Source organism: Nelusetta ayraudi, unplaced genomic scaffold (assembly GCF_046127955.1).
Source record: "Nelusetta ayraudi isolate G7.1 ecotype Tasmania unplaced genomic scaffold, CSIRO-AGI_Nayr_v1 ptg000090l, whole genome shotgun sequence".
In the NCBI taxonomy this organism is placed as follows: domain Eukaryota; kingdom Metazoa; phylum Chordata; class Actinopteri; order Tetraodontiformes; family Monacanthidae; genus Nelusetta; species Nelusetta ayraudi.
Window position 1 is genome coordinate 2,586,578 of NW_027466140.1, and position 25,108 is coordinate 2,611,685.

At 43.6% G+C, this 25,108-nt stretch overlaps 2 protein-coding genes across 2 annotated transcripts; both read left to right on the forward strand.

Moving 5' to 3' along the window:
* The first annotated feature begins 321 nt into the window (after nucleotides 1-321).
* LOC142901747 (MORC family CW-type zinc finger protein 3) lies at nucleotides 322-10,826 on the forward strand. Its single transcript, XM_076046369.1, is given in 17 exon segments — nucleotides 322-795; nucleotides 951-1,023; nucleotides 2,152-2,284; nucleotides 2,411-2,631; nucleotides 2,767-2,914; nucleotides 4,252-4,405; nucleotides 4,780-4,908; nucleotides 5,676-5,795; nucleotides 5,887-5,990; nucleotides 6,170-6,298; nucleotides 6,692-6,808; nucleotides 7,159-7,236; nucleotides 7,687-7,738; nucleotides 7,825-8,159; nucleotides 8,410-8,893; nucleotides 8,969-9,108; nucleotides 9,879-10,826. Coding segments are annotated over 17 exon segments (2,772 nt in total). The 5' UTR covers nucleotides 322-585; the 3' UTR covers nucleotides 10,024-10,826.
* Nucleotides 10,827-11,745: 919 nt separating this feature from the next.
* On the forward strand, nucleotides 11,746-24,876 carry f8 (coagulation factor VIII, procoagulant component). Its single transcript, XM_076046508.1, has 28 exons — nucleotides 11,746-12,067; nucleotides 12,262-12,362; nucleotides 12,751-12,873; nucleotides 14,456-14,668; nucleotides 15,586-15,768; nucleotides 15,879-15,982; nucleotides 16,083-16,203; nucleotides 16,821-17,097; nucleotides 17,177-17,342; nucleotides 17,460-17,547; nucleotides 17,692-17,909; nucleotides 18,154-18,298; nucleotides 18,407-18,616; nucleotides 18,711-19,270; nucleotides 19,328-19,549; nucleotides 19,842-19,984; nucleotides 20,120-20,285; nucleotides 20,356-20,595; nucleotides 20,680-20,908; nucleotides 21,103-21,285; nucleotides 21,400-21,516; nucleotides 21,665-21,736; nucleotides 21,879-21,964; nucleotides 22,047-22,202; nucleotides 22,812-22,956; nucleotides 23,059-23,207; nucleotides 23,992-24,174; nucleotides 24,331-24,876. The coding sequence occupies exons 1-28, from the start codon at nucleotides 11,826-11,828 to the stop codon at nucleotides 24,484-24,486; spliced, it is 4,998 nt and encodes a 1,665-aa protein (XP_075902623.1). The 5' UTR covers nucleotides 11,746-11,825; the 3' UTR covers nucleotides 24,487-24,876.
* The last annotated feature ends 232 nt before the right edge of the window (nucleotides 24,877-25,108 follow it).

Below are 25,108 nucleotides of genomic sequence, written 5' to 3' on the forward strand. Positions count from 1 at the left end.
GCACGTACACGCACGCATCAATGGGCGCCATTCTATTACCCAGTAAGAACCCCGTTTATCTTCAGAACCGTCTTCATCCAGGTTCCAAGTTCATATGTTCTGCAAGATTCGGATATTCCAAACTGACATGACAGCTTTGCACGGTTGCTGCAGAAATGCTGGTTGCACATCCACCCATCTCATCACAGCCCAGTGTTGCTCTCCAGGACTGGGACTGTGGAGGACATCCGATCGCTAATCCGTGATCGAGCCAGAGTAGAAAAAACGAACCAGTGAAACTCGGCCTGTCGCGGAGACACCGCTCACGAAGTTTAAATCTGCATCACTGGTCAGACAGGTTTTGTCAGGATGGCGTGTAACGCATCAGTTTGAGCTGACGCACGGTGGGTGGTAAGCGTCCAAGCACGATAGTTAAACGCTGGCTGGTGTTCAATTCGAATTGGAATGATATGAACAACACACGCCGCAGTCCGTCTTCTAAGGCGCAATCATAACACGTGGTATTCGGAAGGATCAAAAGTTATGTTCCAAGGTTTCATATCCACGGGGAAAGAATTATAACCGGCAGTGGACGCTGTTGAGCTGATGGAGCACCTAAGATTCACTTTTCCCACTTGCCACGGTGATCAAGCACCTCAGAGCTCAGGTGCGGAACCTCCCACCTGGCTGGATGCCTGGCTGGATGCCTGTCTGGCCGCGCGCAACGGAGGAGAGAAAAATCAAACCGCAAGCAGCGCAGTACAGCGAGTCGCAAACATGGCGAGGCTGAGCGAGCATGGGATTCGACTGAGTTCGGTACGTATTTTCTTTATCCTTTCGTGCATACGGCATGTTTTTGTATCTGTGACTGATGTTTTGCCCTGCGATTGTCTTTAAAAAAAAAAAAAAAAAAAAAAAAAAAAGCGCGACTTTTGTTTTTGTTTTTGTTTTTTCCATTCCCTGCCCTCAAGATGAGTCCTTCCTTCCTGAACAGCAACTCTACCAGTCACATTTGGCCCTTTAGTGCGGTGGCAGAGTTAGTAGGTGAGGACTTCTCAATCTCTATCTCTCTTTTTTTTTTTTTTTTTTTTTTTCTTCTGTCTTATGTGCATAATTAAAAGGTGTGGCGGTCGGGGGGACAAGTGGCAATTTTCAGCTCATCCAATGGAATTAAACAATGTCACTAATGATGAGACAGAGGACCAGCTCGTCGTCCTTCCATCTTTTGGGGTCCCTCGTTCAGTCACAGTGACGAAGATCTGAGCTCCATGCGACAGCCAGACGGTCTCTGCGTGTCAACGTCGGCAGATTTCTCTGCGGTGTTTCGCATTGAAGTGCTCTAAATCCATTGGTTGTTCTTTGATCGCCAAAAAAATCTCAGAACTTTTTTTCCCCACGTTGTCATTATGACTTGTGTGTAGAAATTTAAGGGTGGGAAATTAATTTAATCTATTTCCTTCCAGATGCACTCACTGTATATCAGTGTATTACACCAACACTGCTCCCTACTCCAGGCACAGGCTGACAATGCATAAAATCTTGTTCTTAAACACCTCCATTTTTCCAGACACTTTCCATGTGCTCTTCATCAGGCAGATACAATATACACATTTTGAAGATGTATTAATTCAAGGTTAGAATGCAGCGCTGTGTTCTGCTGTTTTTTCATTATTCTCATAGCAACAGTTATTTCCCTTATCAGCACCTCAGTCAGATATTCTTACCTCAGTGTTGGAAAACACAAGGGAGGATCACTAAATACTAGATACAATTCTGGCACATGTTATCTGAGTTGCCTTTTCCCCCCACAAAGCTTTCAGAGACCAAGGACATTTCCTGAACGAAAGCACAAGCGGAGGTGGACTCCACACATTTGCTTTTTTTAAAAAAACAAAAAGGGATTTAAAAAAAAAAAAAAGGAATTCTACCACTGAATTCTTATTACAAAAATCTCTATATACAAAATCTTATTTTGCAAGACCAGCTCCCGCAGTGTAGCAGCAAACATTTTGTTCAACTTTGAAACTAATGTTTGTAAGGATAGAACAGAGAGACCCAGCAATCCAGTAATAATTCTGGGCCGTGACCCTGAGCTTTTGTTTTTTATCTTTGTTTTTGCTTTTTTCATGCAAGACCGATAGCAACCTTCCTTCTACCATCTGGTGTCTTTAGACAACGCATCAGACCCTGGCGTGTATGCAAAACAGATGTGGATTGATTTGGTGGAGGAAAGCGGTCACCTCTGTCTGACGTACACTGATAACGGCTGCGGCATGACTCCCAACAAACTGCACAAGATGCTCAGGTGAGGTGCAAATCGTCATAAAAAAAAATAAATTTCACAGGAGATTTCAAGATGTGTAATTTTAAGGGTCTTGTTTGCATCCTGACCTCATTGTCTCCTCCCCTCCTCTTTGTCACTGCTGTCCAGCTTTGGTTTCACAGAAAAGGGTTCATCAAAACTTGGTCAGATGGCCGTCGGTGTGTATGGCAATGGCTTCAAGTCTGGCTCCATGCGCCTCGGCCGCGACGCGCTCATCTTCACCAAGAACGGTGGCAGCCAGTCTGTGGGTTTGCTGTCTCAGACCTACCTTGAGAACATCAAGGCCCAGGCTGTTATCATCCCCATCGTTCCCTTTAGCCAACAAACCAATATCCTTCATGAAAAACCGAGCCATATGAGGGAAATTTTAACGTACAGAAATGTCTAATTATGCCGTGTCTTGTTTGTTTTGCCTTGTTTTCTGTGCAAAGCGTTGTAATATTGTGGCCTTAATAGATTGCTACAGTGTCTGGTAACAACAGAGGACTCGGAGGCGAGTCTATCAGCAATCCTCCAAAACTCCATAGTAAACTCTCTGGAGAAGATCCATGCGCACTTTGACTCCATCCCTTCCAAAAAAGGCACCAAGATATTGATCTGGAACATCCGCAGGTTCAAACCAAGCTCATTTTCTTTTTTAGGAGTTAACCTTCTACTTCAATGCCACCACTCATCTGATGTGAGTGCTCAGCGTAGCGAAGATAGCCTGATGTTTGTCCCTCAGATTGTCTTGTTGCATGCAGGTTGTTGTTGCAAGGTCCGAGCCACAAAGATGATACAGTGGGGCAAAAAAGTATTTTGGCAGCCACTGATTCTGCAAGTTGGTCCACTTAAAAAGATGAGAGAGGTCTGTAATGTTCATCATAGGTACACTTTAACTGTGAGAGACAGAAACAAAAAATCCAGAAAGTCATATTGTGTGAATTTCAAAGAATTTATTTGTATAATGTTGCAAAAAATAAGTTTTTAGCACATACAAACAAGCAAGAATTCTGGCCCTCACAGACCTGCTACTTCTTCATTAAGAAGCTCTTCTATCCTACACTCCTTACCTGTATTAATGGCACCCATTTGAACTTGTTATCTGTATAAAATACACATGTCCACACCCTATACACCTGCACACGACTGGGATGAGCCAATCTACAATAGGCAAGCAGTTTGGTAAGAAGAGATAAAGTGTTGGAGCAATTATTAGAAAATGGAATAAATACAAGATCACTGACAATCTCCCTCAACCTGGGACTCCATGCAAGATCTCACCTGGTGGGGTACAAATGATCTTGAGAGTGGTGCGGAAACAGCCCAAAACTGCACAGGGGGGAACTGGTCAATGACCTGAAGAGAGGTAGGACCACAGTAACAAAGGTTACTTACTTACTAGGTTACTTAGTAACACACTACGTTGTCATAGAGATAGGAAGAATGGGCCAAAATACCAGCTACAGTGTGTGCAAACCTGGTGAAGACCTACAGGACAAGTCTGACCTCTGGCATTGACAACCATTATAGAAATAAATTATTTGAAAATCATACAGTGTAATATCCTGGGTTCTTTTTTTACATTCTGTCTCTCACAGTTGAAGTGTACCTATGATGAACATGACAGACCTCTCTCATCATTTTAAGTGGGACAACTTGCAGAATCGGTGGCTGCCAAATAGTTTTTTTGGCCCACTGTATGTGTCAGTGAACTTCATGTAGTGGTGCTGGTTGCAAGGTGCTGCTGCTGTGACTAAGGGCATTGCTGTTTCCAGTGCTAACACCATACATACGATATAAGAAAGAAATATGTGCTGAATAGAGTCCAACTGAAGAATGCAAACAAAGTTAAATGAGAAAAAATATCCAGCTGTTATATTCCATTATTATATTATTTATCATCCAGATAACATGAAGAAAATAACAAAAACTATAATAAAACAGCTTTTGTGCTGATCAACCTGAAGGGGCATGGATGGCAAGACCGAGATTGACTTTGAGAGCGACGAGGGCGACTTCCGCTTGCCACAGATCCAGATCCAGGAGTTGATGAAGGATCTGAAGGCCAGCAGGACCTACAGAGCAGAGCTGAACGTCACAGAGATTCAGTACAGCCTCAGGGTGAGTAGAGTGTAAAGGTAATCAATAGCTGTCCCACAGTGTCTAAAGCCACAGTCGACATATTCCAACTGAACCTGATATTCTGGCTGCACCGGCAATTGCTGTTGTTTTTGTAAGAATTTTTCACACCTTTACATTTTTTTCCTCTGACAAAGAAGGCGCCTAGACAGAAACAAACAAAAGCGCTGTCTGAGACTCACATAAGTTTCTTTTTATTATTATTTTTTTTTTCATGCATTAGTGGGTGGTGTCTGCAATGGTGTGTGTGTGTGTGTGTGTGTGTGTGTGTGTGTGTGTGTGTGTGTGTGTGTGTGTGTGTGTGTGTGTGTGTGTTATGGACATTAAATAACCCTTTTTTTCCCTGTGTGCCTCAGGAATACCTCAGCATCTTGTACCTGAAGCCAAGGACTCAGATCATTCTGAGGGGAAAGAAGGTTATGGCCAAACTGATATCAAAGAGGCTGATGTACATTGAGCATGATGTCTATAACCCTCAATTCAGTGTATCCTTTCCTTACACCGTCTGTATGTTTGCTCATCTGTTGAACCTTGGTCTCAGGCTGCCAAATACCCGTCAATATTCAGGTGGGTCCCCATTCTCCTGATTGTTACTCAATAATACCAATCTAAATTTCCTTAAAATGGCCTATAATAACCTTACAAAATGTCATCAATGCAATGCATGACAGTCTTCATAACAACATATATATACACAAACACACGCACAAAAAGTTCCATTTGGCAAAGAAAAAATGTGAATAATATTTGAAAAAACTTAATATTAGATAGGTAGCTAGGTCTTAAAATTTGCTTAGAGGCTTCCAGGGGGTCTCATGGGTTACACCAGTGGCTCTAAAACTTTCTCTGCCACGCCCCACCTTGGAGGAAGAAAATTTTTCATGCCCCCCTAGAAGCCCCAAATTTGACGTGGCTGTGTCTTGAGGGATCCCAGTGAACCTGCAAGTGGCCCCATGTCTCTAGGACAAAGTGGACTTTTTACCCCATAGACTTGCATGGCCTTATGGTTAGCAATAAGGCTGGAATTAGGGTTAGGGTTACTGCTGGAATTAGGGTTAGGGTTTCGGGGTTCCTCATGGGCTAGAAGCCCCAAATTTGACGTGGCTGTGTCTTGAGGGATCCCAATGAACCTGCAAGTGGCCCCATGTCTCTAGGACAAAGTGGACTTTTGACCCAATAGACTTGCATGGCATTAGGCCGCACACCGGTTTCAGGCCACATTACTCTGTCTACCTTGACTGGTGACTGTCAGAAAGACAGGGTGAAAGTGACTTTTGGGCTCATCCCCAAAAAGAAGGATCACTACGGCATGATGATGTACCACAAGAACCGACTCATCAAGGCCTATGAGAAAGTGGGCTGCCAGCTGAAGGTGAAGGAACATGACACTATAGTGCACAACATCAAAATTACAACCGGTGTCGGCCCACCGCCAAGACGTCCCGTGTCTCCATGTCTGGCAGGGTTCCGGCTTGAGGGGAGGAGTCGGCGTCATTGGTGTCATTGAGTGTAACTTTCTCAAACCGGCCCACAACAAGCAAGACTTTGAATACACCAAAGAGTACAGGTACAAGAGTTCCGGCAGCACGAGAGTGGAATAGCAATGATGTGAGCTTTACAAAGACATAACATAGCCCACATGAAAGCATGGTATATTGAATTAGAGCTGAAGTCCTGATGTTTGTTCTTCAATGAAGAGCGGCTCAGTAAATCCTGTTTTGGATTTGATTCTTTCTCCCTTTTAAGACTCACCCTCAGTGCTTTGGGCATAAAACTCAATGAGTACTGGAGGGAGGTAACCGAAAAGCAGGCCAAAGAGCGAGCCTTCAACGCTGTGGACGGAAACCAAGATGAAGAGGAGAAGCTCAACGATGAGTGAGTGTCAATTTTGTTTTCTGTGATTAGCAGAGAACCACCAACAACACCACCACCAAGAGACTTCTCAATCAAACGTCATTATGAGCAAATAGCTAAAGTCTTCAAAAGATATGCAAAAATCTGAATTAAAATGTAAGTTGATATCCATCTGCTGCATTTCGAAAAGGTTTGTAACCTGAGACTATTGAGGCAGAGAGAAAAAACACTTCCAAACTGGAAGTGGTCATGAAACACAAAATACACCTTCAGTTAAACAATTAGTTAGCAAGTTCTCTGTGTCTTTCATCATCTCCGTCACAGTCCTTTGCAACATTTGCATAAAAATAATTTGTGTAATTCTAAACTCGATAGACAAAGTTTTATTGTCTGTTCTTCCTCCTGCATTGCCAGCGGTCCCATGTGGCTACAGTGTGAGGAGTGCCTGAAATGGCGAAGCATCCTTTCCAATCATTACGACGACATTCCTGAGATCTGGCACTGCAGCCAAAACCCCAATCGTCGTTACAGGTGTGTCTCAGGCCTCAGGGCTATGACTCTCTCAGTGCCCATTGTTCACACCAAGCAGCGTCTGTGGAACAACATGCTTGAGCGCCACCGCCGCATTACTGACTTTTCAAAGATGCCAGCTGAGGATGTCATTAAATGCAAGCAAGGGAAGAAATGTCTGCAGGGCAGGTACATGAACTTGTGCTTGAGCAACTGTTGATTCGTGCTAAAGTAACCCGCCTGCACATGTTCACTGTAAGATTGGCTCAAAAACATTTGCTTGAGCATCGCTCAAGTTGATTTGGGTCAAACCACCGACCCCACATCTGTGTGAAGCTGGTGGCTTCCAGCAGCATGTCGTTGTCTTTCAGGAGCTGCTCTGCACCAGAGGAGATGGATGACAGGGAGGAGCTGCTGACAGCCAGCTACCGGAAAATGCAGGGAAAGCAGTAAATGTTCTCCTTTTGTCCTCTTCCCTCGTAAAAAGTCACTGCATGTTTAAACCTGATGACAAGCACCTGAATAAGAAGCCAGACACATACTCTAACTTGTTTTTATGTGCTAAAAAAAAAAAAAAAAAAAACATTCTTTCTACTTTCTTCTTCTTGAAATTGAATAATAATACTGATTTCTTTGAAAAAGAGGAATGGGTAAGATTTTTAAAATACCTGACATACCTCAATTTGCGGCTCTCAGCTTGCAGTCTTCGCCAGAGGCGTCATCTGACAAAAGTGTCGTGTCATTTAAGAGCTGTTTTGCCTATTGCAGCCTACACCGTCTGTTAACATACAGGCATTTGTTCTTTTTTGTCGGACACATTTTTAAAGGTTCATTCTAAAAAAAGAAACAAAAATCTGTGCCTTTCCTCTCTTAAAGTTTCCTGCTTTTCATTTCCACAGAAACTACTCCAAGAGCAAACGACAAGAGAAATTAGTTGTGGTTTGTGAAAAGGTAGACACCACAACACCTTCCCATCTGAAAAAGACGCAGGGTTCTACTGCAAAACTTGTTTGACCGTTGTGTGTTGTCCACTGCAGTTGTCTCTGGAAGAATTGGCCAAGCACAAAAGAATTACATTCAGGCCACCAGAGCCGGCGCAGTCCACGCAAACGCCCGATCACATGACCGCAGCAGACAGACGCCAGGTTGAGGAAGACGCCCCAGAAGAAGATGCGACGGACTCAGACGGCTCGGAGGAAAACAATGTGGCCGCTGAGGAAAACGCACACACGCAGGTGACGCATGTTGATAGAGGGACGCTCACTGAAGACGCGACACAGAGAGATCCGACTGTAAAACACAAGAGATTTGACCTGAAGGCTGAGGGTGAAAACATAGACCAGGATATGGAGGAGACCACCGAGGCACCGAGGTAAAGTCTCCGCCAGGGAGAACCAACTCCACACTGTCGCCCACACAGTTAATCTATTGTCTTTGTTTGCTGGTCACCTTCAATTGTGGTTGGGCTTTTTTTTGTTTGTTTCTTTGTTTCTTTATCATTTAATTGTAATATTTAAATATTTTGGGGGGTGGGGACATTCCATGACTTTCCTAAAAAGAAACTTGACATTGTTGTTTTGATTTTTGCTTCTTCTTCTTCTTCTTCTTCTCTTTTAATCAAGCAACAAGAGGAAGGCAGAGCTGGCCAGTGGCAGCATGAGCAAGAAAACGTGTCACTGGGACAACGAACAGACCGGGCCAGAAATTACAGGTCCTGAACTGCAAACCAAAAGTTCTGAGATGGCGTCCTCAGAGACATCCCGGCAGGATGGAAGTGGCCCTGCGGTGGAACCGACCGACGCCGCTCAGCGACTCATCGGGCCTCACTCAGCCTCCTCCACCCAGACCGCGGCCGTGTCTCCGCTGAGTCGAACAGAAAACGGCACGCCGCCTCCGCAGCAGAGCGAGCAGGTGGCCAACGAGCTGAGGCTGGCTCGGCTGGAGACAGAGGCGCAGGAGCTACGGCGACTCCTCGGTCTGGAGGCGACCAGGACCGGTCAGGGCAGGACGACCCCCACTGACCTTGTTCCCGACCAGCCGGATGTATTCCAAGCAGCAGTGGTCAGAACCAGCAGAGAGGTTGGCTGCCAGACGGACATGGCTGAGGTCTGCTCACACCTGGATTCAAGTATTTTCATGATGAATAGCAGTGCAGCTCATAACTCTCTGTCCGTCTAAAAGCAGAGCTCTCCCTCAGCGTGCTGCCTCGTTCAGCCTCCGACGTCCCAGTTGGTCGTGGACCGCGCTCAGAAACCAGCACTGAGTGTGGAGGTGCAGCCGGAGCAGAGCAAAGCCAAGAAGAAGGACTGCGAGGACAGCAGGTGAGCTCTGCACGGGCCGCTGCCACGCAGGTGGAGGGTGGGTGGCTTTGATCAGGGCTTTTGGCTCATTTCTCGCTGTTGCTTGCGTCACATGTACGTAGGGTTGATAACATAGATGGCATTCGTAGCATCTCCACAGATCAGCTGTCCATCCGTCTGGCGCCAAAACCCATGCCACAATGCACAGATTTGGCATTCTGAGCATAAATCACTTCCTTAAGTCAATAGAAAGAAGTTACACGAGTGATAGTCGGAGATCGTCACAAGATTTAACAGGTTGACGAGTACTTAGGCGGCGTTCTATCTAGGCTACCATATAGAAGGAAAGCCCAAGACAATTCTACTTCACTACAATTGTTGTGCCTGTTTGGTCAGTTCGTTCATTCATTCATCCATCCATTTATGGGCCTCTTGGTTTTTTTCTAACACTTTCAGTGGATTATTTTAGTCATAATTAAAGGGAATGTACTGTACCTACTCATATGAATGTAGAAATTATGGCAAATTCTTGAACTATTCCTTTAACTCTGGAGTTTGATATACTTGTCTGAACCTTCAACTATTTAAAACAACATTTACAAAAAAAAAAACTTGAACACGACTTAAATGTCCTTTGGTCAATTATTGGTCCTTGTTTTTTTTATGCCAAATTCAAGCCAATATTGTATCAGTAGAGTTTTGCATACTATGGGAACTTTAGACATTTTGACCCTGTTTATTTTCAAAACAAACACTCACCTGCTCTTTCTGCTCGGATTGTCAATGGAAAGTCTGTTCAGCATCCGGCGGAACGTGGTGGCGCTGCTCACCGTCCTGCTGCCCCAGCTGGACATGACCGGCATCGGTCTGGAGTCTGACGACATCGATCACGTCCTGCAGTAAGTCATCGACGTCAACTCGCTCAAAGTGGCATGAGAGTTCGACTTATAACACGGTCACGACACTTACACTGACTACAATAGTTGTTTGATAGTTGTGTTTGTTTTTTGTTTTGTTTTGGTTTTTACCACAGCAACGGCGGTATTGAAATGCGCACCTGCACTGGTACGGTGGCCAACACAAGTCTGAACAAGGTACAAAAAGAGGATCGTGGTGCAAACGGAAAAATCGAGCTGCAAGATATAACGTTGTGTTTGTGAATTTGCATCGTTTCCATACCTGCAGCTGTTTTCGCGCATTAGGCAGTTGAATTGTGTTTCGACCTTGTCGGCCACCGTGGCAATGCCATAGTGACGAGCAATTCAACTGGAATGTTTTAGGTTCGAGTTATATGAAAATTGTTAATATAAATTAAACACATTAATTGGAGACAGTTAATACTTGATCATTTTCAGAATAGACACACAAATGCCAAACTTAGAAAGATGTTTTCATTTAACAGGAAACATCACTGTTACTGTGTTTTGTTGTTGTCTAAATGTAACACCCTGCAAAGGAACGAATCACATGCAGAGTAATAGAGCTGAAAAACTACACTGCTACTCATGTAACTTTCAGAGCCTTGTTATGAGCATATCTGCCTTTAATCAGATTTTTGATTTTTTTTATTATTATTATTATTATTTTTACATGGATTTTTTTTATTTCTTGAGTGTTTTTTGATGGTTTTATTTTTGTTTCTTCTGCACTGTGGCACTGTTCAACTGTGGCACTGGTCACTTAAAAAGTGAAACACATTTTGTGCACAAATCAATAAACCATTACTCTCACAATTTTATTTTTATTTGCATTAAAATACTCCTGGTTAAGAGCCTGTTTTTTATAAACCTACAGTAGCTGCATGTCGCCACAAGGGGGTAGTGAAATTGATGTTTTTAACAACAACAAAAAAAACATCCATCTATCTCCTATACCTGCTTCCTCCTGCACTCAGGGTTGCGGGAGAACTTTCCCAGCTGACACGGGACGAAAATATATTATATATTTTGTGAGCGGGTTAAACCGTTCCAAGATTATTATTTTTTTTATTTTTTTTTCAGATTGAGTGATGACTAAGTGCGCGATAGTTTAATGTCATTTCTGATACAAGAACAGTGTTAAGAAGTAAAACGTAGCCTAACCACCAGTAATGATTTCCCAAATATGATCTGAAGCGCTACACGACTCTTGATGCAATCTTATTACATTTGGCATGCCACAATAAAGGAACACCGACTTTTGAACTTTTTTCATTTTTAGATTTTAGTAGTATTTTTATTTGATTTAAAGGATAAGTGATTATTGTTGTGATTGGTATGGTAATCATCACATGGAAAGGGTAACGCCACTAGGTCTTCAAATATGAAAAGAGAGGAAATCAATCAAAATGTAATTTGTTCCATTACTTTACAAAACTAATTGAAATGGTTACACTATAATTACTTTTTCATCAGAATAACTTAATTATACCTAATTACGTTTCCAAAGTAATCATTCCTAACATATATTTGCTAGTCTGTGTAACAGCCGTACAAAACCATTTGGTGATGTACGATGAACAACGTAATAATAACCGACGATGGGGATGTTGCATGTTAGGAATCCGTTTTTTTTGTTTTTTTTTAAAGAATGTTAAATCAATGTTAATTCGTTGACGTTTAAATTTGCCAATTGCCAAGACAACACCCCCCCTCGCCCCCGCTGCGGCCAGAGTTTACCAGCGCAATTACGCACGCGCTACTCCGGAATAATGACGGCCAGCGTCCTTCTTCCCTCCCACCCTTCGTCCTTTTAAATACATGTGTCCACAGGAGCACCAGCAGAAGAGTTGTACCCGGCACACGATGGACCTGACATGGGGGCACAGCGCGATGACAGCGACCCTCCCTCTGCTGCTGCCTCCGCTGCTATTGCTCTGCTTTCCGGCCAGCGAGGCGCAACAATCCGCTAATCGCACAGTGAGGGAGTTTTACATAGCGGCGGTGGAAATCGGCTGGGACTATATCCATGTGGACGGTGCTGACGGGGCGTTCGACCAAAGGTGAGTATGTATTTGTCTAAAGGAGGATTGGCATATCAGCGGTGAGGAAAGACACACAGGAGTTGCAGTTACTTTGAAAATGTAGCACTTGTTCATTCATGGCTTTGTTTTTTTGTTTTTTGTTGAAGTTTATGCTGGATAAACAGAACTTTGTTGGTTTGGTGCTTATTTTCCTTTACGTTGTTTTGTTTTAGGAAGAAGTCTAAAGATATTCCAAAAAAATATATCAAGGCAGTTTACAGGGAATACACAGACTCTACCTACGCCGTACCCAAGCCACGGCCAGCGTGGACTGGTAAGCCATCTCTTTTAATACAGCTGCTTTCAGTTTAAGCAATGTTTATTAAGAGCTGGTAACTTCACAATCTGTGTTTGAGAACATGTCCAGGCCTCACAACGCTAAAGAACTAAAGAAACTGAAGAAAATGTATTTATTGGCAATGATTTATGAAGAAATTTGGTTTCTTTTCTTTACCAATTCATCTCTATGTTAAATAACTCTAGAACCAGATTTCAGATTTGTATCTTTCATCCTGGAGTCCAGTGGATCAACATCACACAGTCATTAATGTCACAATTGATCACATTGAGTGCCTCAAATTTAGCTTCCTGCTTACAAGATGTGGTTTTATCAGATGTTGCATCGTTTCAAACCCTCCATGAGTGCATCTCTTGGTTTTTAGGTATTCAAGGCCCAGTGATTGTGACCCAGGCAGGGGAGCGGGTGGTGATCCACTTCAAAAACCTTGCAGCTCAGCCCTATAGTATCAGCCCTGTGGGGATCTCCTACTGGAAACAGTCTGAAGGTGAACTCAGCCACATGCTGAACTTTTGTCGGCATCATGTTCTTGTTCACTTCCTGACTTAGTGTTTGTGACTCAGAATCTCTTTCAGCTTAACGTGAGTCAGTCAGTCGCAACACGTGAACATCTCAGTGTAACCTGAATAAATCTAGTTCAGCAAAACCATTCCTGAAGAGTCCCAGCATGCAAATGATATAATTAGGCTGCTTTCATTTAAAGAACTGGACATTAACTCTCTCAGAATCATCGTGAAAAAACTGTCTCCTAATTCCTGAGAAATTTCAGTGACAAATTGTTATCACTATCTTGCTTTTGCAGATTTTGCACAGTGTGAGTCAGCCAAACGGTCACTTTTTCTTCAGAATTATCTGCTTGGACCAGCAACAGGGACATAATGTGGATTAAACTAGATTTGTTTGCCTGTAGATTACAGCAAATGACAGTAAACGCAGCAAATATTCCTCATCTCCGGAGGTTTTGGAGATTAATTCTCTTCAGGGAAGGCATTGGCAGAAGTCCCAATGCTGTTAAGCTTTCCAGCTCCTGCAAATGTGTCTGTCTACGCATAAAAGAGCTCGTCATAATCTGAAAAGCTGCATCTGTCACGTTCAGGAACAGTCCAAATACACTAATGTATGAAATTAACACTGCGTGTTAACGTCTGGGTGGTGCTGTACACAAGCTCTTTATGAAAACATAAATGCTTATTAAGAGCAAATGAAAAAACAAACTTTTGTTTGTGTGTTTATTCATTAATATAATTGTGTACTGATGCATTTTCTTTGTTACCGTATGTTCATACGTCTACCTCCTGTTGTGATCAGAGGCAAAATGGATGGTCGGCTCCACACACTCCACACACTCCTGATTAGGAGTGAGTCAAGGCACCTGTGTTGTGCTCAGCCAGCTGAAGTTAATCAGCCTGGCTAGTCTATAAAGAGAGGCTGCTGTCACAACTTCATTTGTGAGACATCGGAGGATTAACAACAGTTACAATTGCCGCCGCTGGTGTCTGTGGTCAGTGTTGAGTGAAGTGTGTTTTTTTTTTCTTTTTCGTCTCTTTTGGTTTTAAAGTCCCAAAATCTTTGTGACGCACCAAAACGTCCTAACCCAAAACCCCTGTTTACTGAGTCCCAACTCTTTATTTCCCAGTCCATATATTTGTAGGTCAATCCTTTTGATAGTTTTAGTGGGTGACTGTGGAGATGATATTTTCCTCCCAGTCTCCTTCAGTCTTATTCATGTTTTGGAGGGAAAACACATAAAACATCTTGGGCTTGTCCGCAATATCTTAAAAATAAAAAAAAAAAAAAAAAAGAACTTAATAAACAGACGCAGGTGTTTGGTGGGTTGCTTTCAGTTTTCAGAGAGTTCAGTATGGAGTAATTTCTCTTAATGAGGCGTATTTTCCAATATTTCCTAATCTACAATGTTCCTTGTGTTGAGCTTGATTCGGCTGTCATTCAGTCTAATGGGTTTTTCCAGCAGGCGGGAATTCTTGTGGCATCACTTTTCTTCCCACTTTGAGTCACTTCTGCAACAAAAGTTACGTCGAGGATTCCTGAGGAGTGAATTCTCTCTCCAGGCGCTGGCTACGATGACTCCACGGCGGGACAGGAGAAGGAGGACGATGCAGTCTTTCCTGGGGGGTACTACAAGTACGTGTGGGACATCAGTGCCAAAGACGGCCCCACATCCAGTGACCCGGAATGCCTCACGTACTCCTACTCCTCCCAGGTGGACACAGTCCAGGACGTCAACTCTGGACTCATCGGCGCCCTGCTCATCTGCAAATCAAGTCAGTGGGCGGAAGAACGAGCAGCAGCTTTTATTACTTGCAGTCTGCTTTTTATAAAGCAATTAACGGTGTGCTGGAATTTTACTGTCGGGAAGCCATTTTTCTGTCTAAATGTTAGTCACCTCCTTACAAAGTTTTTATAGTTTCTGACATAGTTCTGGGAAGATTGCTGGACTAACAACGTCGCAAATAACCCAAGACTTTCTAGTTTGTTTCTTTCACCATAATCAGTAGACTTTAAAAACCTGATTGTCTGCTGGGTAAAGTGAGTGGGCCTTATCTATTACTAAAAAGGGAGTTTCTCTTTTTCACTTTTTCATATCTGCGTAAAAGTTTATTTTGACACAAATAGAACCACAATAACAAAGTTGTTCAAAACAAACAATGCAACGACACCTGCAGAAAGAACAAGCAGCTTTTATTCTTATAGGAATCTTTAAGAATACAGCACACCTCAACTCTATCCAAGCTCATGTGATATAGGTTTGACAGTCTGGTGTTTGCTGCCCACGACTGTATGTGCACCCCTCTGTCTGAGCCACTTTGACCTATAGCTTTGCATTTTAGTTATTTATTTAGTTATTTTCACTGTAGTAATGTCTTGTTGCAGACATTCTTTTAGTGAGTGGTAATGTGAGGATGGCATTATGGAGACCAAGGACATTTCGGACTTAATGTTAACGCTAGAATGAATGTCTTGATGCCTGATCCAGACACACGAGCTGACATTGCAACCCCAAAGCCTGCTTACTGTTACACACAAGATCATGTGCTCCAGGAAAAAAAAAAAGTCCAGCTGTCTGCCACATGCAGACTCGCGTGGGGTCTATCTGCGCGACAAGCAATTTCTCATCAGAAAAGTAATGGAGTAGAAAATAAAAACAAGTCGATGCTCATACAACGTCTGTTTTTCACAGGTGCCTTCACAGAGGACGGACAGAGGAGAAGCCCTGCATTTGTTCTGATCTTTGCCGTGTTCGATGAGAGCAAGAGTTGGTATGGAGAGGTCGGAGAGAGGAGGAGCAGGGAAAGGTTCAGGAGGGGCAACGACAGGAAGGAGTACCACACCATCAACGGTTATGTGAACGCTACATTACCAGGTCCTTTTTTTTTTGCCTGCTAAGTTCAACTGCAACAATTTGCCGCTGCCATGGTGTGTTGCAATTCGCCCTCATGGTTTTTCTGTCGCTCTGCGGTCATGTTTGTCTAGGTCTGAAAATATGTCAAGGCCGTAGCAACGTCATTTGGCATCTGATCGGGATGGGCACTGCTCCAGAGATCCATTCTATTCAGTTTCAGGACCACTCTCTCGAGGTGAAACATTGTGACACAACAATGCGTCACAATTTGGACAATGTGTTTAGTCCAAAGCCCTGAAAAGGACGTTTTCTTTGCTTTTTTTGAATTCTCCTAGGTGTTGTCGCACCGTAAGGTCACTGTGGAGGTGACACCCATGACATTCATCACTGCAGAAATGAGAGCTGCGAGTGTGGGCCACTTCATGATCAGCTGTCAGATACACGCTCACCGTCATGGTAGGATAAGCACAACTCTCCAGTCTGAAGCGTTTATTTACATCACAAAAAAAAGTGCAAATTTGATTATGACTCAAATCATTGTATTCTTTCTGGCACATGGAGTGTATCTATTCTATGTATCTTCTCGTCTTTAAAAATAATGGCCGAATGAAATCTATATTAAATGTCACATATTATCCCCGTGACCCTGAGCTCGGGAAGAAGCGGCTATGAAAAATGAATGAATCAGTGTCACATATTATCAAGTTCACCATCCCAGTATTTCCTAATAATGTCTGTAGCCTGTCAGTGAATGACACAGAAATTCAAAACTCATCATTGACTTCTTTTGACCTGCTCCACTTTTTGGATCGTGTGTAGCAACACCCCTTAGCCAGGTCCTTGTTCATCCTTCCTAAGACCACCTTCTGACCTCTGTTTTTGTCCACCTCAGAACATGTAGCGAACATTTAACAAAGAGTCAGTTGAGTCGTAGGAGGAAGCTGAGGCTGATCAATTCCCTCCCTCAAATTTCCAATAAAATTGGTTCTCTTGGAAAAGGTCATCGGTCCAATAAGATTTACAAAATCTACATGTTGATTCTGACCCTTGATGTGTCCTACTGCTCCACCCAGATGGTATGGAAGCATCGTTCACGGTGGAGAGATGCGCTGAGCCCGTTCTTCCTCCGGGACCCGACCAACGTAATGTTCAGCACAGTGACAGCAACGAGAACAGTTACTACGATTATGCAGACACCGATTATTGGTTCAACACTATAAGCTTCCAGCCTAAAAGGCCTCAAGTTCAAGCAAGAGCCAGCAGAGGGGAGCATACCAAAATCTGGAGGCATTACATTGCTATTGAGGAGGTGACCTGGGACTACGCTCCACATCTTAAACAAACAGACAGGTGAGATGACGCAGGGTAAAGAAGAACATGCACAATTGTACCACATTGATGATCTGACATCCTCTCTCCTGCACTTCAGTGAGCTGCAGTCTGAGTATATGCCGGCAGTTCCACATCACCTGGACTATAGGTATAAAAAGGCAGTATACGTTGAATACACTGATGCGACCTTCACTCGGAGGAAAAGCTCAGAACATACACTTCTAGGTCCCCTTCTAAAAGGAAAAGTATATGATGAAATTCATGTGAGTTCACAAAGTTGGTAAAAATGTGGCCTTTTGTGTGAAATGATGACTGACAAAAAATTCAGAATGACTGCAAAAGACGTCTCGTTGAGAAGCTGAATTGAAGTATGCCAACAGATCACTCTGAGAAATCTGGCCAGTCGCCCGTTCAACATCTACCCGACTGGCCTCACCATCATCCTCCCCATGCAGAAGCCTACAAACGGTAACTCCAAGGCATGGACACACTCATAAAATTTAAGTGTTTACTTTGCACATAGTGTCTACTGATCACTGTGAAAGGTACATTTATGGAAGATATTTGACTTGAGCTCAAGTATCATATTTTTCTATTCTATTTCTCTATCAGCCGCCAAGCAGGACTTGCGCTCAATGGGAGTGGAACCCAATGGCACGTTTGGCTACATTTGGAAGCTAACCAGAGATGATGGTCCTTTAAATGAAGACCCTCAGTGTCTGACCCAGCTGTATCAGAGCACGGTGGTTCCAGAGAGGGACTTAGCCTCTGGGCTAGTGGGCACTCTGCTTGTCTGCAAAAATGAAGCTATTGACACAAGGGGGAGGCTGGTGAGAAGACCGTTTATGCACGCCTATGAGCAGCAGCACCACAAAATAAGTCTGCATTACTTTGATCAGTGAAGTTGACTAACCGGTTCAACCCCTACCACAGACATTCCCATGGGTTGCTGTGAGGCAATTGAAAAAAAATCCTTAGAAAAATCAACCCACTCACAAATGCTGCCGCTATTAAATTAAATATAATCATAAATTGATCCTCTGTCTCCTTTGTTGGATCTGCTGACACATGCAGTTTGGGCCGGATAAAGAGTGGAGCGTGATCTTCGCCGTGTTTGATGAGAACCAGAGTTGGTATATCCAAGACAACATGCAAAAGTCCAAACTCAACTCTGCCAACCCCAACAACCCTGAGTTTTATAACTCCAATGTCATTTACAGTAAGAACACTTCACCTGGGATCTCTCAACAGACATCACAGTATCATCCATTACTTAGGGAGCCTTTTGATCCGCAGTTGTAACTCTCCACCCCCATCTTTATTCCAGGCGTGAATGGCATCATGTTCAGTGGGCGTCAGTTTGTAATATGCAAGACAGATGTTGCCTTCTGGCATGTGGCCAGCGTGGGCACCCAGAGCAACTTCCTCTCCGTTTACGTCACGGGAAACCTCTTTCAGCACCAAGGTCTTTATCATTCCGTCCTCACCCTCTTCCCTATGACTGGTGTGACCATTCCCATGGAGCCAGAGGTGATGGGTAAGGGCAAACTGAGCTCTAGACTCAGGCGAAGGTCAATTCAAGAGTTCCATTGCCTTTTTTGCGACGCTTAAAGGTCTCCTTTTTTCCTCAGGTGAGTGGGAGATTAGTGCTTTTGACGGAACCCTAAAGAGCCGGGGAATGAGCATCCAGTACACTGTGCGCTCTTGTGACCATGGAGACAACGGCCTGGTTGATCATGAAAGAGATATGTATGATCTCTCTGACTACATTGATCAACTAGAGCTGGGCCCGAGGGGCATGAGACCTCAAAATAACACTGTGTTGGTTCGAGTTTGTAAGAAACTTTTGGCCCCCAATGACACTCAGTCACTCAACGCATCGGATGCAAACGCGGCTGGTAACAGGACTCATGTCACAGAGGCGGACAGAAGGTCGAGATGTCAGCTGAAGAGGGTGACGTTGAAACCCCAAGAAAAACAAACTACTGAGGGTGTAATTCCACAGGATATCTTGGAGGAATTAGATATTGAGAAGGAACTGGCATCTTATAATGCCACCACCAGACAAAGAAGGCAGGTGGAGGGTGACAGGACAAGCGTAGATATTGGTTCCGAAGCGTCAGGGGATGGTGTTACTGTGGCAGAGATATGGAAGCAGATTATGGAAAATAGTACCGACAGCATTACTACAGTGACCGCTGATGGAAGCAGAAGCAACCAAACATCCAGTGTAAGCAATGCCTCAGAGGAGTTCGATCATAACAATGAGATTGTTTTGAACAGGGATCCACATTTGGACATAAATCCCTCAATAGCACCACCAATGAATTCAAACAATCCAAGCTACATTCAGTTGGCACCGGAGAGACTTCGGTTATTTGAGCAGGAAATTGAAAAGAATGGAACAGCTGACAGCAACTACACAGCGGGGATCCGTATGTCTGCCGAGTATGATGACTACAGTCAAGAGGTAATTTTTCTTAGTGTGTTTGAGTACCCTCATTGAATGCTCAGTGTGCGAAATTTCTAGTTGTAAGAACACACATTGTAAACAAATAAATGCCAGTTTTTTTGTTTTGTTTTGTTTTGTTTTCAGCTCATTCATTCTGAATTATTTTTGGTCCTGTTGTATATTATAATATATTTATTACATTTTATAACACACAATTTCTTTCCTCTTGTCTTGCACATTGATAAATCCCTGCAAAATGCCACACACATGGCCGCACACATTTAATCACAAATGTTGTTTGGTTTTGCAGGAGAACAGCCCATTAGACTCAATTGGCTCTGATTACATAGACGTGCGTTCTGGAGAGGTCAGATATCGCCACTACTACATTGCTGCTGAGGAGATCACCTGGGACTACGGCATCAGAAAACCACATCAACTCATCAAACCCAGGTTGGGAAGGAATAAACAATCCCAGTTAACACAAATTAACTAATTTTTGAGACAAAAAAAATGGTGTATTTAATATCCCTCCACAGATGTCTTAGCTACCACCTAAGGAACTAGCATGTTTTTTCATTTTTTTAGAGAAATGCGTCAAGGGATGAGGAAGTTCCTGGCAGAGTATAAGAAGGTGGTGTTTCGAGCATACAGGGATGAAGACTTCCGAGAGGTTGTTGGCAGAGGAGAGCTCGAAATACACTTGGGCATCATGGGACCCTTCATTAGGACAGAGATCAACGATGTCCTCACAGTAAGTGATTCTGAAAGGATGGATGGATGGATGGATGAACAGACACTGACATCTCTTTGCCTTTTTCAAGGTGATCTTTAAGAACAAGGCATCCAGGCCTTATTCCTTCCACCTTCAAGGGATCTACGACCGGAGTCAAGGAGCTGGCTTTACCCAAACCCACGTTCCATCTGCTCCACCTGGTGTCCCAGGAGAACCTGTACCACCCGGAGAGGCGAGAACTTATACCTGGAGAATAACCAGGAACCAGGGACCAACTAATTCTGAATTCAGCTGCAAAACTGGTGCTTACTACTCCACTGTGGACAAGGTTTGAACATGTCCTTTTAGCTTATTTACTGGCTCTAACTTCAGAATGACTGTCACAAAAATGAAAATCTTCACATTGTTTCAGGAGAGGGACCTCCACTCTGGTTTGATTGGTCCGTTGGTTATCTGCAAAGCTGGCACAAAGAGGAACCGTCATAACTTACTGCCAGATGTCCAGGAGGTCTCCCTGCTGTTCCACACCTTCGACGAGACCAAGAGCTGGTACCTGAAGGAGAACCTGCAGCGATACTGTGCTCCACCCTGTCGCGCCAATACTGAAGACCCGTGGTATCACATGAGCAACAAGTTTGCAGGTACATTGCTCTAACCAAAGATTTCAGCTCTGAAATCAAAGCTCCAAAGAAGTAGATAGATAGATAGATAGATAGATAAAGCATTTGTCATCAGACTTAATTTATAGTTGATTATAGTTGATGGTCCATCCAGATTAGGATGCTGGTTTTTACATGTCAGTTGTTCCTTCATTTAATGCCGTGTTTCTCCCCAGCAATCAATGGTTATGTGGCAGAGACACTTCCTGGTCTGTTAGTGGCGCAGCACCAGCAAGTCAGGTGGCACCTGTTAAACGTTGGCAGTGATGGAGAGTACCATGCCGTGCACTTCCATGGGTTACCTTTCACTGTACAAACGAAACAGGAGCATCGTATGGGGGTTTATAAACTGTTCCCAGGTGCGTGCGTGCTCGCACACACACACACGCGCACACACACACTCTCTCACACACACACAGATGCATCTGCAAGTCATTTTCAACTAACCGTTGCTCTGTCCACATGTCACCCAGGAGTGTTTGGCACAGTGGAGATGAATCCCTCCACAGTTGGAACGTGGCTGGTGGAGTGCAATATCGGAGACTACCAGCTAGCTGGCATGAGGGCCAAGCTGCTGGTCTATGATCCACGTAGGTACACAGAGAGGGCTAAAGCTGTAGAGTCCAGAATGGTGTCAACATGATGAATTGCATAATACTGTACTTTCCAGAAGTACGTAGGTCGCATATATTTCAAATTAATGAAAAAATGAGTTGTAAATTTCTCCTAACATTCCAGAATGTTCCTTTGCTCTGGGGATGAAATCAGGAAGGATTGAGGATTCCCAGATCACAGCATCAGATTATGTTGGTATGAGAGTTTGTCTCTTTAACATTTACATTTCTCCTAACTTGACCAGTTCCCAACCAGAATGATGATCTTGCTGGTTGAACTGCACAAATGTCATCCGCACTGAGATGTTATAAACAGTCAATCACATGTGTCATTTCAGATAACTGGAAGCCGCGCCTGGCAAGGCTGGATCAGTCGGGTTATATCAACGCCTGGATTGGCAGAAACAAGATGTCGTGGATTCAGGTAGGGCATTGCAAACAATACATATGTTTCCTGATTTACCCGTTGTGTAGTATTTTTTATGTTTCATTATGTGTGGCCACAGGTTGACCTGCTAAAGCCCACCCTGCTACACGGAGTGAAGACGCAAGGAGTGAGTGTAAAACTAAGGGACAACTACATCACATTCTTCACAGTCTCCTACAGCTTGGACCAGGAAAACTGGACCACATACAGAGGGAAAACCACCAGCGCATCCAAAGTATGTTCCAAATTATTCTGTCTGCACGTTTGCTGTCCACTGTCAACATTTTACATTAGGTTTAAGATATGCCAGCAAATCATCATGATTGTTTTTGCAGGTTTTGGGATTTAGAGTGCCACTAAATATTTGAGACCACAGCGTGAAAATCAGAAAAATCGATCTCTTTGTATGCGCTTTAGCATAATCTGTAACTTAACTCATGCGAACTGTACCTCTATGCTGCTGCTGTTGCTTATTCACCTCAAAATTATAGATTCCAAATCGCTTTTAAAACTCATCGACCTCATAAAACCCCTGCCTTTGACACAGTGCCCACAGCTGGCCTGGAATAGTACTGCAGTAAGATGCCGACACCTTCTTGCACTCACTCATGCGTAACCCTATGTGCATTAGCTTCTTACAGCTTGCTTACAGCATGTTGGTTCTCACGTTCTGATAAGACATTTTAATGATAGGGCGCCAGGCAGCCAAACAACCCTTTGTGATCCAATAATAGGCCAATTATAAGTAAATGAGAAGTAATAACAATTTTTGAACAATCGCTTCAAGGAAAATAAAGACTGACGCTTGAGTGACATTTCACTGAAAAGTGTCTTTCCTTTCTAGACATTCTATGGCAACATGGACAGCTCCAAGGTGAAAGACAACCGCTTCCTTCCACCGTTTGTGGCTCGCTACGTCCGAATTCATCCAGTGGCCTTCAAACTCAAGGTGGCTCTGCGACTTGAACTGATGGGCTGCGATCTCAACAGTGAGTTTTCCTTACAGGCAGAGGGTTGATGTTGTTTCATTATAGAAAAACTCAGTCTTGTTGCTTTGGATTTTTTTTTTTTTTTTTTTTTTGCTACTACAGGCTGCTCTCTTCCTCTTGGCCTCCAGAGGGGTAGCATTCCAGATAACAATTTTGATGCCTCCTCACATTATTCCTACATGTTCAGAAGCTGGCTCCCAAAACTCGCCCGCCTCAATCAGGGCGGCAGCGTCAACGCCTGGAGGCCAGTGGTAAATGCAAACACAGCCTTACTGTACAGACTCTGGTCTCTCTCTCTCTCTCTCTCTTCCTGTTGCACTCCGGCTGCCCCCGCCAGTGGTGAAACATAGTAATATCCTGGATGTCCGCATGAATGTCTGTAAAATGTGACACTTGCTACCAACCGAGCCTGCTTAATGAGTCTGCCACACAGGTTTGCCTCACCCAGCAATTAAAGACAGGTGTCTGCGCTGCTGAGTTCGCAGCCACACCTAGTCCTGGCCCCAAATGTATATGCTGCTCTAAAGGGCAACACAGAATTTAAAAACGAGTTTAGAAAAAATAAGTGACCCATTCTGAAAGGTTTTAGTATAACAGAGTTGTGCCCTGGAGGGGCAGAAACCTCAAGTGACATGTTCGCTTCTTGCACTCTGATCTCTCTACAATTTTCACATTGTTGCTTGATGGTTCTTCCTCCTCTGCTACTGCCTCCCTTTCTCCTCCTCCTGTATACATTACGTAACCCTGAACTGCATGTGTGTCATTTTTATCTTTGCCACTGTGAAGGTTTTACTGAAGGCCAAATACCAAAGAGTAGCTGAGGTTTTCATCTGTGCGGAGGTCGGCACAGGTCACCTGTTATCTGGACCACAGTTCCAAAAGGGCTGCGTTAGTTAAGCCCCAATTGTATATGCATTGACGGAAACAAGACAGACAAAAAGGAAAACGTTTGCTGGGGGTGTCACCGTTCACCTTAGAGAGAGGATTTTAAAACCCTTTGTAACGTCATACTTTTTTTCCACCCCTTCATTCCAGAACAACAACCCCCATGAGTGGCTACAGGTGGATTTGGGGAAAGTGAAGCGCATTACAGGCGTGGTGACCCAGGGCGCACGTTCGTTAATGACCCCAATGATGGTGACCGAGTTCTCAGTCACCGTCAGCCATGACAAGCACTCCTGGAGCAGCGTGTTGGAGGAGAACTCCCAGAGAGAAAAGGTCCATTTCCTGTGGAGCAACTTGTTTTTTTAGCTATAGTACTGTACAGTACAGTACAATTACACTTTACTTTATGTTTCCTTACCTGAATAAAGTTTTCATCCATGTCCTTTTCGTACTCTTTTTGTTCTCAACTCTTACCTTTCCTTTTGCCAGATCTTCCCAGGAAACAATGACCCAGATGAAGAGGCGCTGATCGTGTTCGATCCACCTCTGTTTGGCCGCTTCCTCCGCATCCACCCACTGGGTTGGATCAACGACATCGCCCTGCGTATGGAGGTCCTGGGATGCAGCACTCAGGAGGAAAACTGAGGCCGCTGACCAAACCCACTGACAGCATTTAGCAGCATTGTAGAAGAAAAATGTATTCTACTTCAGTTTTTATATGCCATTGCATTTTATTTGTTGTCTATGAAGTAAGTTCTTTTTAAAAAAAAAAAAAAAAAGAACATAGATTACATGTTTATCTGAGTGAAGCTTTGTTTCTTTGTGACTGTGTTCAGAAATTAAAATAGATCTGGCAGTCAATTTGCATTGCATTTGCTTTTTTGCAAACATTTATTAAAAAAAAAAGTGAAAGTGAGGTTTGTAAATATATCAGTCACAGATGGATGTAAAAAGTCTGAACTATGGATGTATATTGTTGGTATTGTTGTATTAAAGTATTTCCAGCTGTTTTCTATTAAAAATTGAAGCATTCCAGCCATTTTTCTTGGTGCCTTCACAGCACAGAGCTCCCTGTGAGTGTTTCCTGAACTCACAACAAAACGCAGAGTACGTCATCTTCAAATCCTGATAAGGTTGTCCAGTTCCTTCCTGTCCTGGTCTTCATTTCCACCTCTGGAAGGTGAAATGTGAAGCTTGTGCTTTCGTTTGCTTCCTTCTGTCTGCGTATTATCTCTGTTTTTATTCTCCACTCTTTGTCCATTTGTTC